The 14,137-nt window shown below is 43.0% G+C and overlaps 2 protein-coding genes across 5 annotated transcripts in view; one reads left to right on the forward strand and one right to left on the reverse strand.

The window, feature by feature from the left end:
- CFAP52 (cilia and flagella associated protein 52) overlaps positions 1 to 10,896 on the reverse strand; it is a 38,094-nt gene extending 27,198 nt beyond the window's left edge. The window contains exons 1-4 of one of the 3 annotated variants that reach the window (XM_060081284.1): positions 10,759 to 10,896; positions 3,978 to 4,177; positions 3,455 to 3,591; positions 195 to 323 (exon numbers count right to left, since the gene is read on the reverse strand). In XM_060081284.1, the coding sequence (XP_059937267.1) occupies positions 195 to 323; positions 3,455 to 3,591; positions 3,978 to 4,177; positions 10,759 to 10,837 (545 nt within the window). In that variant the 5' untranslated portion in view covers positions 10,838 to 10,896. Of the gene's footprint in view, positions 1 to 175; positions 324 to 3,454; positions 3,592 to 3,977; positions 4,178 to 10,758 lie in introns of all 3 variants that reach the window. The other 2 variants (XM_060081286.1, XM_060081285.1) reach the window with 2 other exon arrangements.
- A 704-nt stretch (positions 10,897 to 11,600) lies between these two features.
- Positions 11,601 to 14,137, forward strand: part of STX8 (syntaxin 8) — a 247,639-nt gene continuing 245,102 nt past the window's right edge. For both annotated transcript variants that reach the window (XM_060082510.1, XM_060082511.1), the window contains exon 1: positions 11,601 to 11,706. In XM_060082510.1, the coding sequence (XP_059938493.1) occupies positions 11,690 to 11,706 (17 nt within the window). In that variant the 5' untranslated portion in view covers positions 11,601 to 11,689. The remainder of the gene's footprint in view (positions 11,707 to 14,137) is intronic.

A 14,137-nucleotide genomic window follows, 5' to 3' on the forward strand; every position in this document is an offset into this window, starting at 1 on the left:
GTGTCCGGAGCCTGTGCTCTGCAACGGGAGAGGCCACAACAGTGAGAGGCCCGCGTACCGCAAAAAAAAAAAAAAAAAGCAAGTTCTTTTTCCAGGATAAAAGCCACGTTCACCCGAATTGGAATGACCATGTTTTCTGTGCAAGCAAATCGAGTGATTTACAAATTCTGGACACCTTGACAGCAGATGCATACTTTCCAGCAGTGACAAACATCTCATCGCAGCATTTGGAGAAGATGACCGTGGTGGCATTGCCGACGTTGGGGCCGGCAGCAAGGCTGCCACAGATGGCGTCCCTCTTGGCTATGCTCCACACCACCACACTGCCCAGAGAAAGGACAAAGAGAGTCAGGGGAAAACAGGCTTTCAAAATAAGAAACGGCTCTTTTAGCGGTTCTAGAGGGGAAAAAAAGGTTACTTACAGAGGAACAAAAGAATTACACTGCCCCCCTGCCCCCCAGACATCTCCTCAATCACACTGGGTTAGAAGATAAATGGGTGACATTTTAAACGTTTTGAAGGAAAATGATTATGAGGCTGGAAAACCATCAAGTTTGGTGCTAAATCTAAAGAGATTTTCAGACAAGCAGGGCGTAAAAGTTTACCACTCATTTATCTCTTGTAAAAAAATTTCCTTGGGGAAGTACTCCAGCAAAAAAAAAAAAATTCATTAATTAGAAGCAATAAAGGGGATGACATAGGCGTGTTTTCAAACTTGAACATGCAGCTGATTCCCCTGGAGGGCTTAGTAAAACAGAGAGTGCTAGGACCTACCCCCAGACTTTCTGATTCAGTAGGTCTGAGGTGGGGCCTGAGAGTCTGCTTTGCTAAAAAGTCTCAGGTGACACTGATGCTGGTGGTCCGGGGACCACACTTGGAGAAGTGCGGTTGTAGGTAACCTTTCCATCTTTCTGAGTACAGTCATAGTTTAGTCCTAAACTGAGTAGTGTTTGCTTAATGATATCAAAAATGTGTGTGGGGGGGTGTTACATTAAACACTGGGATCAGAGTATTAAAGAAAAAGAATGCAGATGGTACAAACCTGGTTAATGTAAAAACATGCCTACCTATGTTCCCCAAATTTTCTACATGTGGAATGTAGAAGTGGTCTACAGGTGGTCTAAATCAAGATATAACCAAGATCGCCAGGAAGGGGGAAGGAGGAAATAGTATAAGAGCTATGAATTCTTTTTCTTAGTAGGAAGTTGATAGATACCACCTAACGTGGAAAAACTGAGAGGCATGTCACTTAAAAGTTGTAAAAAACTAGAGGAACCAATATCAAAAAAGACTGTTAAGGGCTTCCCTGGTGGCGCAGTGGTTGAGAGTCCGCCTGCTGATGTGGAGGACACGGGTTCGTGCCCCGGTCCGGGAAGATCCTACGTGCCGCAGAGCGGCTGGGCCCGTGAGCCATGGCTGCTGAGCCTGCGCATCCGGAGCCTGTGCTCTGCAACGGGAGAGGCCACAACAGTGAGAGGCCCGCGTACCGCAAAAAAAAAAAAGAATCCAAGTGCCTCTGGACAGTAGAACTCTTCATGGTGGAGGGGATACAAATTTTGAATCCTTCTGCATAGTAGGACAACACACTTGCTTTATAAACCATGAACAGGTATAGCTTTAATTTTTCAAAAACAAGTTTAAGATTTAAAAATAAATAAAAGGCACCAACATAGATAGCTGGCCAAATAAACTCCAGCATATCCATACAATTGAGTAGCATACAGTTGTTGCAAAGAGTGATATGTATGTCTAAATATATATACATAGAAGATATCCTTGGTATAAAGTTAGTCAAAAGCAGGTTGTAGTACAACACTGATAGTACAATAACATTAATGCAAAAACTTCACAGATAGGTTACAAAATATTCAAAATGTATGCATATGCAAATTCTAGAGTGTCCACTCTAGCTCCCAGCATCCCTTCTGTTTCTCCCCCTCTGTGGAGACGTCAGGTGGTTTGGGTAGAATAGACCCGCCCACACGGTCAGGGTTGACCCATGACTATCCAAAAGCAGTCAACAGGACCCCATGCTCCTCACCACCGTGACTATTCAGAGATGGGCATGTTGCATTTTCCTAGTACAGCAAAATTTGTTTTTCTTTCGAGAAGAAACTTGCTTGAGAATGTTTTTCTCAACATCTCCAGTTTTCCGTAAGCAAATCTTCGATAGCCTAAAATCAAGCTTAAAATTACAGAGGAGATGACAGTTTTGCAGATTAATCTTGGTTAAGGAGCCATTTTTTTCTCCCCCCAAGGCCTAGCCTTGGCAACTCTTCGGCAGGGTCTGGGGTGGAGGTGATAATTACCAAGCTTAAAAAGCCTCTGGGGCTGGGACCCAGGCATCAGGGGTCTTATTTCCTCAGGTGATTTCAATGTGCACGCAAGATTGAGAACAACTGCCTTAAGTTGAGCTAAGAATGTTAATAGCTGATTTCTGGATGCATTTCTTACCAAAAAAAAAACCAAAACAGTCAAATGGGGATAAGCCAGGGAAGTCTGATTATTTACATGGCAAGGGAATGACTGTGAAAGGAGGAAATCTCGTGACGATTTTGTTGATTTGCTATATATTAAGAGAACTGTCAATATACAACGTACATACAAATGTAAATTTCCATTGTAATTAACCTGTGGATCTCAAACAAGAAAATATCTGTGAAAGTGCACCAAAGTATTAAATCCTACACAAACCTCAGGTGTTATTTTTCTTCTATAAATGATGTTCCTTTAGCATTAACACAGGAATATGTACTACATTGATTTTTATTCCTAATATAATGCTTTGAAATACTTCCCCCCCCCCATTTCATTTGTATGTATTCTCTCCCTACTAAACTTGACTGTGAGATCCTTGAGGGCCAAGATCATGTCTTGGTGAGGCAAGTTAAAAAATTTAAAATGCCACCTCTGGAGTCACACTGCCAGGGTTTGTCCCCCAGCTCTGCTACTTAACAGCTGGTGAGTTTAGTTCCTCATCAGTCATACAGTCCCAATAGCTCCAACCTCATGGAGTTGTCATGAGGCTTAAATGAGATAATGAAGTTAAGTTACTCAGCACACACCTGTCCCATAGTAAGTGCTCAAAAAAAAAAATTAGCTGTTGTCTAGGATGAGAATGATGGTGACAAGATGATGTCATCTTTTATAGCAATGGTTGTCGATTTAGTTGCACATTAGAATCACCTGGGAAGTCTTTCTAACTCTTAAAGCCAAGGCCAAGTGATCAAAGTCTCTGAAGGTGGAGCCAACCATCACTAATTTTCTAAAGCTCCCAGTTGATTTCAGTGCACTGCCAGGTGTGAGAATCAGCATCCCATGGTATTTTCGTCATAGCCTTTTCACACCACACACGCTCTATAAATGGGCAAACAGAATGTGAGAAAGGAGAGGGTACTTAACACATCTAGAAATATGCATGGCGGAAAATAGGTAAATATGCTTAGTTCATTACCTTCCATCATCCGGGCCTCCTAGTGATACTAAGTACAAATCATTTGGTGAAAAGGCCAGAGCTTCAATTTTGCCCTTGTGAAGTGATAGCCGAGCAATCAGCTCCCTTTTCTTAAAATGCCACAAAATGATATCCGCCTGGGGGCAAGAATACACTGTCAGATCATAGACAGGCTTTGAAAGAACTGGAAGAGATAGCTACCCCTCTCGGTGAGAAATAATCATTCATCACTTTTCTAGAAATTAGAGCAGGTCTTACAAACATGACAGGAACAAGATGGAAACAGTTGTAAGCAGGGACATTTGTTTCTGAGCATTACTGGTCACAAGTCGCAAAATCGGCTATAAAACCACCAGGTTCCTCTGCTCTCAGCCTGATAGGATGAAAATGAGTTCTGAGAGAGGTCAAAGGAAGAGGAGGAAGGGTATAAACAGGGTAGCACAGAGCTATTCTGAAGTGGGCAGTTTTTCTTGGGAGGCACTGCTAAATCTATTCAGAATGAATGATTTTTTAGTTTATTCACCTTGAAGCCCATGAATGTGACTTGTCCGGAAGCAATGTAAACTCCGCTCTTGGAGATGGTCACACAGGAGACATTGTTGCCATGACCATGTAGGAAATTCTGTTCCTGAGTATTTAGTGCCTGAATGAGGATGGTGCAACCCAGAGGGTAAACCAGATGCTCCTGGTCGGGATGGCATTTTAGACCAGTGGGGACATGTCCTAAAAGAGAGATTAAAAATAAGAGTAAAAAATTAAAAAATAAGTCAGGGGCAGAAGTGGCTGGTGGTTTTTATTTTAATTGAGCACAAAAGAACGCTTTTGAAATAAGCCTTAGTTCAGCTAAAATATGTGTGTGTGTGTGTGTGTGGTGTGTGTGTGTGTATCAGGGAGGGGTGATAGATAATTTTATTCCACTAACAAGAAGGTTGATCTAATAATATATAAGCTTCTCAAACTTTAAGGTGCATAAAAGTCCCCAGGGGCCTCCGGTTAAAATGCAGATTCTGATTTTAGGTCTCGGGAGGGGCCGAGATACTGCATTTCTGACAAGCCCCCAAGTGATGCTGATGTTGCTGATGCTGGTCCAGGAACCTCACTTCAGACCTAGGTCCAGTGTTTGTAATTCTGATAAGCACAGAGCACATGAAGCAGGAGAAGCCTGTCTGGGTGAGTGCATAGCCATAGGGAGAACGTGAATTCACTGCCTTGGGCAGAAGTTTGGTAAAGATAAAAATTGGGGTTTTCGTTCTAAGTCTCTGGCAGGCTGAAGAATCCCAGGACTTCTCATAGTGAGACCCCAATCCTCCAGATATTTGCCAAGAACCATCTCAACAATTATAAATCTTTGTAATATGTTCTAATATGAAATAGACATGAGTCCTCCCTTATTACTCATCTTTGGTCAGAATTGTTTTGGTTATTCTTCATATTTATGTTACAATATACCCTTTAAAGTCAGCTTGAGTACTTGAAAAACTAATGTTTATATTTAGGGGAGTGGCATTAAATGTATAGATTAATTTAAGGAAAAATAATTTTTATAATAATACATTATATTTCCTTTCTAAAAGCAGGGTATGTTTTTCCATGAAGTCTCCTTTTATGTTCCCTGGCGGCATTTCTAATATTTCTTCATAAAGATCTCACACATTTATTTTGTTTACTTCTTGGTAGTTTAACATCTTTTTTTTTTTTTTTTTTGCGGTACACGGGCCTCTCGCTGTTGTGGCCTCTCCCGTTGTGGAGCACAGGCTCTGGACACGCAGGCTCAGCGGCCATGGCTCACGGGCCCAGCCACTCCACGGCATGTGGGATCCTCCCAGACCGGGGCACGAACCCGTGTCCCCTGCATCGGCAGGCGGACTCTCAACCACTGAGCCACCAGGGAAGCCCTAACATCTTTTTTTTATTGCTATTTCCTTCCCCATCAAAAGAGTCACAGATATTTATTAATATAGTTTTCTGGTCCTTAATGAACTCAGCTTTTATATTTAACTCCCTCTGGAATTTAGTTTGATGCATAATGTGATTCCAGTAGCTAAACAGATTTTTTTTCTTCAAACGGCCAAATATATTAATTGAATAAATGATTTCTTTCACTTTAATTGTGATCATCGTTCCTTTTTTTATGCAGTAAGTTCTCATAATACTAAGGTTTGTGTCTGGGGGTGATCTTGTCCTTGTGAAATGTACACTTAGTTTTTCTCATTGCAGCCTCCTTATAAACAATCATATGACTGGCCATATGGTAAAAGTAAAATTAGATCCCTACTTCACACCATCCACAAACAATATATTCCAGATAGATCACGGACCTAAATGTGAAAAACAAGACTTAATGTACATACAAGTTGTAGGAAATGACTTGAACATGACGCAAAAGAGCAAATCCTAACAGAGAAGGCCAATGTGTGCATCCAGTTATGTTAAAAATCACAAACTTCCTGGGAGTTCCCTGGTGGCCTAGTGGTTAGAATTCTGGGCTTTCACTGCCGTGGCCCGGGTTCAATCCCTGGTCAGGGAACTGAGATCCCTAAAGCTGTGCGGCACAGCCAAAAAAAAAAAAAAATTAAAAACTAATGACAAAAGACTAAATGAAAAGAAAACCCAAACCAGGAGAAGATATTTGCAATGTCTGTAATAACAGACAGAGAATCATACCCAGCAGAATATACAAAGAACTTCCATGAAGCAATAAGAAAAACACAAACTGCCCGACAGAAAAATGAGCAAAGGCTATGAAGAGGCAATTTATGATGGAGGAAACTCAAAAGCCAGAAAACACATAGAAAGACATGCAGCTGCACAAGTAACCAGGGAAATGCAAATTATATCCAAAACGAGATACCATTTCATTTCCATCCTAATGGCTAAAATTAAGTAGGCGGACAATACCAAGCATTAGTGATGTGTAGCAAAGGGAACACTCACAGACTGCTTAACGGGAGGGTAAATTGGTAGAACTGCTTTGGAAAATGTGTCCGTATTGAGTATTGTTGAATATGTATGTATCCTAGGACCGAGATCTACCCTTCAGTATATAACCTAGAGAAATACTTGCAACTGTGCTTATGGGCCATGTACAAAGGTACTCACTGTGCCGTTGTTTATATTAGTAAAAAGGTGTAAATGAATGAAAAGCCCATCAACAGGGAAATAGATATTTAAAGCAAATTAAATCATCACCCAAGTAATGTTGGGTGAAAAAAAGCAGGTTTCAAATGTGCAATAGAACAGAAGATTAATCTTTTTAAAAGATTATAAAATATAAGAACACATAAACATATAAAATTTATATATAGTATATTTACTATTTTACATATATAGTGAAATTTTAAAACATAGCTGGGAAGGGTACACTAACTTCAGGATAATGGTTGTCTCTCTAGAGGGAGAAAGAAGCAGACAGTGTTATAGGAGAGAGAACTTAAAATGTATAGTAGCTGAGGGGCTTCCCTGGTGGTGCAGTGGTTGAGAGTCCGCCTGCCGATGCAGGGGACACGGGTTCGTGCACTGGTTGGGAAGATCCCACGTGCCGTGGAGCAGCTGGCCCCGTGAGCCTGTGCGTCCGGAGCCTGTGCTCCGCATTGGGAGAGGCCACAACAGTGAGAGGCCCGCGTACCGCCAAAAAAAAAAAAAAAAAATGTATAGTAGCTGGAAGATTCAAGCACACTTACATATTTACACCCTCAAGTTAAAACTCATAAACTATAATGTAACTCTACAATGAGTTCTAGTGTCACCATGATAAAAGGGGCTTTGCTTTTGCTTCTGATTTGTTTCCATGTGAGAGCTACTAAACTCCATTACCTGGTGTTTAAGGCCCCCAAAATTGAATCCCAGGCTCTCTTTACTGTATTATCCTGCCAGTCCACGACACTGAAGCCAGCCAAGTGTTTGCCATTCCCCAACTGACCCCACACTCTCCCCCTTCCTCCTTGGCTCACCCTATATCTGTTCCCTGGGATATTTACCCACCGACTCCTACCCAACTTTAAAGACTACTTGAGGGCTTCCCTGGTGGTGCAGTGGTTAAGAATCTGCCTGCCAGTGCAGGGGACACGGGCTCCAGCTCTGGTTCAGGAAGATCCCACATGCCGCGGAGAAACTAAGTCTGAGCACCACAACTACTGAGCCTGCGCTCTAGAGCCCTCAAGCCAGGGCTACTGAGCCCACGTGCCACAACTACTGAAGCCCGCACGCCTAGAGCCCGGCTCCGCAACCCGCAACAAGAGAAGCCAGAGCAGTGAGAAGCCCACACGCACCACGATGAAAAGTAGCACCCGCTGGCCACAACTAGAGAAAGCTGGCGCTCAGCAAGGAAGACCCAATGCAGCCAAAAAAAAAAAAAAAAAAAAGACTACTTGAATTAACCTTTGACCCCATTCAAACCTAGAATAGAAGCCCACACTTTCATAAAACTTTGGTTATTTTCTGACAAGTAGTATAGCCTTTTTACGTAAACGTGTTGCATTGAAGGCAAAATTACGGGAAACTCAGTCACTTTTTACCAACAAACCAATATAACTACAGCCCAGATCAAGAAGCCGATTATAACCACACCCCAGACATTTCCCATCTGCCTTCTCCCAGGCTACATCTCCCCAAAGGTAATTGCTGTTTTGACTTCTATTCCTGTAAATTAATTTTCCTCATCTTAGAACTTTATATGAATGGAATTACACTGTACAGTACGTATTCTGTCACATCTGGCTTTTTTCATTCAACATTCTTTGTGAAATCTATCCACATTGTTGCGTGTAGCACTACAGCGGTCCCTCTGCATCGGTGGAAGATTGGCTCCAGGACCCCTGCGGATACCAAAACACGCGGATGCGCGAGTTCCTTACATAGAAGTGTGTACTACAGTTGGCCCTCGGCATCCGTGTGTTCTGCCAACCGCGGACAGATTTTTCTGCCCTCTATATGTAGTTCATTCTTTTTCATTGCTTCAGAATAATCCATTCTATGAATATACCAATTTATTGGTCCTTTCTACTTTTGATGGACATTTTGGTTGTGGTTTTTAGCTATTTGAAATAATGCTACTATAACCATTCGCATATATGTCTTTTTGGTATGCATTTTGTATGGCATTTGGAGGATACATCAAAAATCTTTAAGATGTACTCAGAATTTATCCCAAGGAAAAAGTTAAAGAGTTAAAAGATTTAGCTGTGCAGGTGTTCTTTGTAGCATTTAAAAATAAATGCAAAAAATGTAAGTTATACTAAATTTTTAAAAACAGGACTGGTTAAATAAATGGGGCCTATCTATGCAACAGAATATTATATTAAAATATATTAAAATTATGGCATAGAGTATATTTACTGCTAAGGAAAGATTTGCATGGCATCCTAGGTGGAAAAAAATCTGATTATAAGAGAATATATCAGCATGAGACCACTTTTGTGAAAAAAATTTATATGTCAATGTATATTTGAAAGGATCATACCAAAAGTTTAACAGTGATATCTTTAGGAAATGCAATGATGGCTGATTTTTTTTCAGTTTCACTGTATTTTTCCAATTTTCTAAATTCTTGTTCTTAAGTATGGCTATGGATTTACCCCTGTATTACACTGTATTCTCAGTGCACAGCATACTATTTGGCATACAGTAGTTCTAGATAAATGCATATTTGACTCTATGAAAAAATATAAATTGTCACAAAATCAAGAAGGTAAAAACAATTCAATTAATTTTATTCAATTTTAAAAGGCCGAGATAATTGCCATGGGAGACACTGAGGTATAATTGACCATATATTTGGTCTTTGAGTGCCACAAAATATCATGAATTCAGTAGCAGGGCTCTCTGCTGGTCACCATTGTGACCCTTTGCCCTCATAGCAGGTCACCCACATCCTTTACCAATGACCTGGTGATCAGCTCTAAAGATGGCCAGTATCTCGGATGCACTAAATGCCCACTTTCTATCAGAGACTGTTAACCTAAAGTGAAGACTCAAGAGCCAAGTCCTAGAATGTGCTAACGCTTTAACCATTGATTGTTCTGTGTCTACATTACCACAATTTTAAAGATTTCAGACATCACAGTGCACTTTTTTTTAAAGTTTGCTTTTTTTAAAAAAAATAGATCTTTATTGGAGTATAATTGCTTCACAATACTGTGTTAGTTTCTGTTGTACAACAAAGTTAATCAGCCGTATGCATACATATATCCCCTCTCTTGAGCATCCCTCCCACCCTCCCTATCCCACAACTCTAAGTCATTGCAAAGCGCAGAGCTGATCTCCCTGTGCTATGCGGCTGCCTCCCACTAGCTAACTCTTTTACATTCGGTCGTGTACATATGTCCATGCTCCTCTCACTTCGCCCCAGCTTCCCCTCCCCGCCGTGTCCTCAAATCCATTCTCTATGTCTACTTCTTTATTCCTGCCCTGCCACAAGGTTCATCAGTACCATTTTTTTTTTTTTAGATTCCATATATGTGCATTAGCATACGGTATTTGTTTCTCTCTTTCTGACTTACCTCACTCTGTATGACAGACTCTAGGTCCATCCACCTCAGTACAAATAACTCAATTTCATTTCTTTTTGTGGCTGAGTAATAGTCCATCGACAGATGAATGGATAAAGAAGATGTGGCACATATATACAATGGAATATTATTCAGCCATAAAAAGTTTGCTTTTTAAAAAATGCAATCCATTGCTTGTTTTCATCCTTCTCAGAAAACCAAACAGCATTTCCCCCCTTCATGTTGCAAATAGGAGGGGGTCATAAGTCAGATTTAGGCAGAACAACCAGGCCTCCTCTGACCAAAGCATCTCTCCTCTCCAGCTCCCCCTGGCGTCCTCTTCGCCTTCTGTCGTGGACTGAAATCCTCACCATTAGAATACCCCCTCCCCGCCAGCCCCTTCTCATCAGTACATCAGCTGGGACTTTAGAAGGTAGTTGGTCCCAGGGGCCTACACGGATTCTGTAGGTGGTTACTGAGGGGCAGGCAGTATTGCGGGTTGTGTGGGGCTTAGAGCCAGGGGAGAGCTGACTAGTGGGAGAAGGCTTTCAAGTCACACTTACTTACCCTTAAGGAGGAGGAGGCATTTCGTTCCTTTTAGGTCCTGGCAAAACCCATCCCATTCTTTGAGGCTTGGAGTGAGGATGTGACTCTCTAAGATTTTTGGGGAGGAGAGGCTCTCTGGGTCCCCAGTGCTTCGCTCATGCCAGCGTCCCAAGCCGCCTTCCAGGTGCTACCTGGGGTCTCACTCTCCCTGTTTGCACTACGCGTCCCTGGGGGTTCCTAAACCGCCCAACCCAGACATGCTTGAGGTCTCACCATTGAATCCGATCACGGCCTCAAGCTCCAGCTTGGCCACCTCAGCCACCTCATCCTTGGGCGAAGTTTGGGTCTCCATCACCCGGAGACTCCGCTCACGTTCCTCTCAGCCTCCAGAGATGCAGCGTCTTCCGGCCGTTATGGTAACGGACTTGCGCATGCGCACCAGATCAACGCCTGCGCTGAAACCCAGCCGAAGGAGTTCGAGTCCTTTTGCTCTCTTGCAAATGGAAAGAGCGGTTCTTTTTACCTTCTAGTATTTCTCTGGAAATTTAAGGGGCACTAAATGCACAGAACTAATTCCCTGCTGTCCCATGTAAAGAGTCTGTGACCTTTGGAGTAACTATATAATCAAGCACCTAATGGCATTTAAAAATTAAACATAAAGGATTGCCTCTGATGGGAATGCTGCTGTAAGACAATATATAATTGATACTTCTTTGGGTCCCTTGTTTAAAGCAGGACAAAAAGTTTTTTTTAACTATACTGAGGTATAAATTAAATATAGCATTTACTTAAAGTGGGCTTTAGTAAATTTATATAGTTGTGCAACTATCACCACAATCCATTTTTTGTTTGTTTGTTTGTTTTTGTTTTAAGCAGGATAAAATTTTAAGTAACTGCTAGAGGTCTTGAGGGGCTCCCACCTACCTGGGAAAAATGCTTAGATTTTGTTCAAAAACAATTTTATTTTAATTGCACCCAACTGTTCGCGTCTCTTAGTGGGACCCGATTGCTCCAACCTACAGTTCCCCGGGGGAGCGCTTTCCTTTCTTCATCACAGTTTGGAGGCCTTGGGGTATGTATATTCACTGTGCAAACTCCTGGTTCCGGTCGCGCACGGGTCGAGCCGCGGGGTGTGAGCCGCGCGGGCCGCCGTAGTCAGCTGTTGCGAGCAGGAAGTGTCCGAGGAGTGGGTGGAGACTGCACCATGGCCCCGGACCCCTGGTGAGCTCGGGATGAGGGAGGCTGCACGCGGACCGTCCCTGGGGAGGCCGTGCTGCTGGGGAGCGGGCGATCGCTAGGCATTAGGGCTGGAGGCCTTTCGGGATGAGGGGAGGGGGAGCAAGGCCCCTTCCCCTGCTGCCGGGGGCGGGGGTTGAGGGGCTGGGCTCTGCCGCATCCCGACACCCTCGGTCCTGACAGGGGTGGCCGGGGCGGGAGACCCGGTGGACCCCTGGGGAGCTGAGTTCCAGTGCCGAATCTCTGAGCATTCCTTTAGCCCTTCTTGGCTGCATCTCCCGGATTCCCGCCCATCGTGGTTGCGGAGACGGCTGATGCAGTCTTCCCTGGACTCCTGCGAAAGTGAAGTCGGAGTGACCTTTTTGTGGAACGCCAGTGTATCTGGTGAACCTCCTTATTTCCCAAGTGGAGAAACTGAGGTTCAGAATTCATGGTTATCAGCGAGTTAGTAACCAGTTGGCGCTAGCATCTAGATCTTGTGGGCCCTTCAAAAAACCTATAGGAATCTGGGAGGGAAATTATGCCGTTGATAAGGTATTTTAGTACCAGGAAGACTGTTTCTACGGCAGCAACTTCTGCAGTAAAACAATAGGTGATAAGGGTCTTTTATTCAACAGTTAAGTCCCAAGGACTGAATGGTGAAAGACACAAGTTCTGATACGAGGAACCTATTCCTATAGCGTATTGGACTTGAGCTTTTTGTTTACTAATTTAAAATGCTATAGCTCAACACAGTTCTTTGGGACAATATGTCATATTAGTGCTTCTAACATAGTTTATTGTTTAAGTTGCAGATAGTCTGGATATTAAGAGATTAACTTTGCAAGATCAAACTTAATCTACCTGGGATCTAGATTATCTGGGCCAATGGCTTAATTGATTTAACACTAATTTTGTTTCACCTAATTTTAACACCCCAATAGAAAATTTAGAAAATATTGAATATTTGCAGAGGAAAAAAACCCCATCTTTAACTCTTATCATTTAGAATAATTGCCACTGTTGATTTTTTTAAATTAATTTATTTATTTTTGGCTGCGCTTTCTTTTTTGCTGCACGTGGGCTTTTCTCTGGTTGTGGCGAGTGGGGACTACTCGCGGGCTTCTCACTGCGGTGGCTTCTCTTGTTGCAGAGCACGGGCTGTAGGCGCGCGGGCTTCAGTAGTTGTGGCGAGTGGGCCCTAGAGCGCAGGCTCAGTAGTTGTGGTGCACGGGCTTAGTTGCTCCGCGGCATGTGGTATCTTCCCGGACCAGGGCTCGAACCCGTGTCCCCTGCATGGACAGGCGGATTCTCAACCACTGCGCCACCAGGGAAACCTGGCACTGTTGATTTTTAAAATGAATTTATTACTTTGTATAATATATGTGTGTGTGTATATATATATATATACACACACCCCTATATATTTTACAAAACAGGGAACATTCCTCCATATCATTAAATACTCACTGAAAACACAATTTTTTTTTTTTTTTTTTTTTTTTTTGCGGTACGCGGGCCTCTCACTGTTGTGACCTCTCCCATTGCGGAACACAGGCTCCGGACGCGCAGGCTCAGCGGCCATGGCTCACGGGCCCAGTCGCTCCGCGGCATGTGGGATCTTCCCGGACCAGGGAATGAACCCGTGTCCTCTGCATCGACAGGCGGACTCTCAACCACTGCGCCACCAGGGAAGCCCTGAAAACACAATTTTAATGGTGCTTAATAGTGCATCATATGAATGACCATGATGCACTATGATTTAATCATTCCCTTCTTTGTACCCTTTAAAAAATGTGAGGGATTTTTTGGCTTTTTTTTTTTTTAATTACAAAGACTGCCCTTTTGTTCCATCTCTTATTTCCTTGGCTCACTCCCTAGAAGTGGAACTACTGGGTCCAAGGGCTAAGTTGCCCTCCACTTCCTGGAAGCTAACTCCCTCATTTTACACATAAGGTAGGAAATAAAGCTTAGAAATAAGGTAGAGGCCCCAGGGTATCCATTTAGGTTGGTAGAAGCTATCACTGAACCCTAGGCCTCTTCCACAGGTAATGTTGAAAAAGCGCTGATAATTTTTCCTGTTCCTCTCAAGTAGTTTGACTCAACAGCTTTCTCATTTGTTGAAAGTGAAACAATGAGGGACTGTGCTGTGCTAGGTCAGCTTCCTTGCAAAGTAGGTTGCTGATCACGGGAGCAGGAAAGGAGTATGGAATAGGACTTTGAAAAATCTATAAAACAGACTTGACTACAGCTTTGCTCTCCTACTATTGAAATAGCATAGCTCAGTGATGCTTTACTCTTTTTTTTTTTTTTTTTTTTTTTTTTTTTGCGGTATGCGGGCCTCTCACTGTTGTGGCCTCCCCCGTTGTGGAGCACAGGCTCCGGACGCGCAGGCTCCGGACGCGCAGGCTCAGCGGCCATGGCTCACGGGCCCAGC

The sequence above is a fragment of the Mesoplodon densirostris genome, chromosome 18 (assembly GCF_025265405.1).
Source record: "Mesoplodon densirostris isolate mMesDen1 chromosome 18, mMesDen1 primary haplotype, whole genome shotgun sequence".
NCBI classification, from domain to species: Eukaryota; Metazoa; Chordata; class Mammalia; order Artiodactyla; family Ziphiidae; genus Mesoplodon; species Mesoplodon densirostris.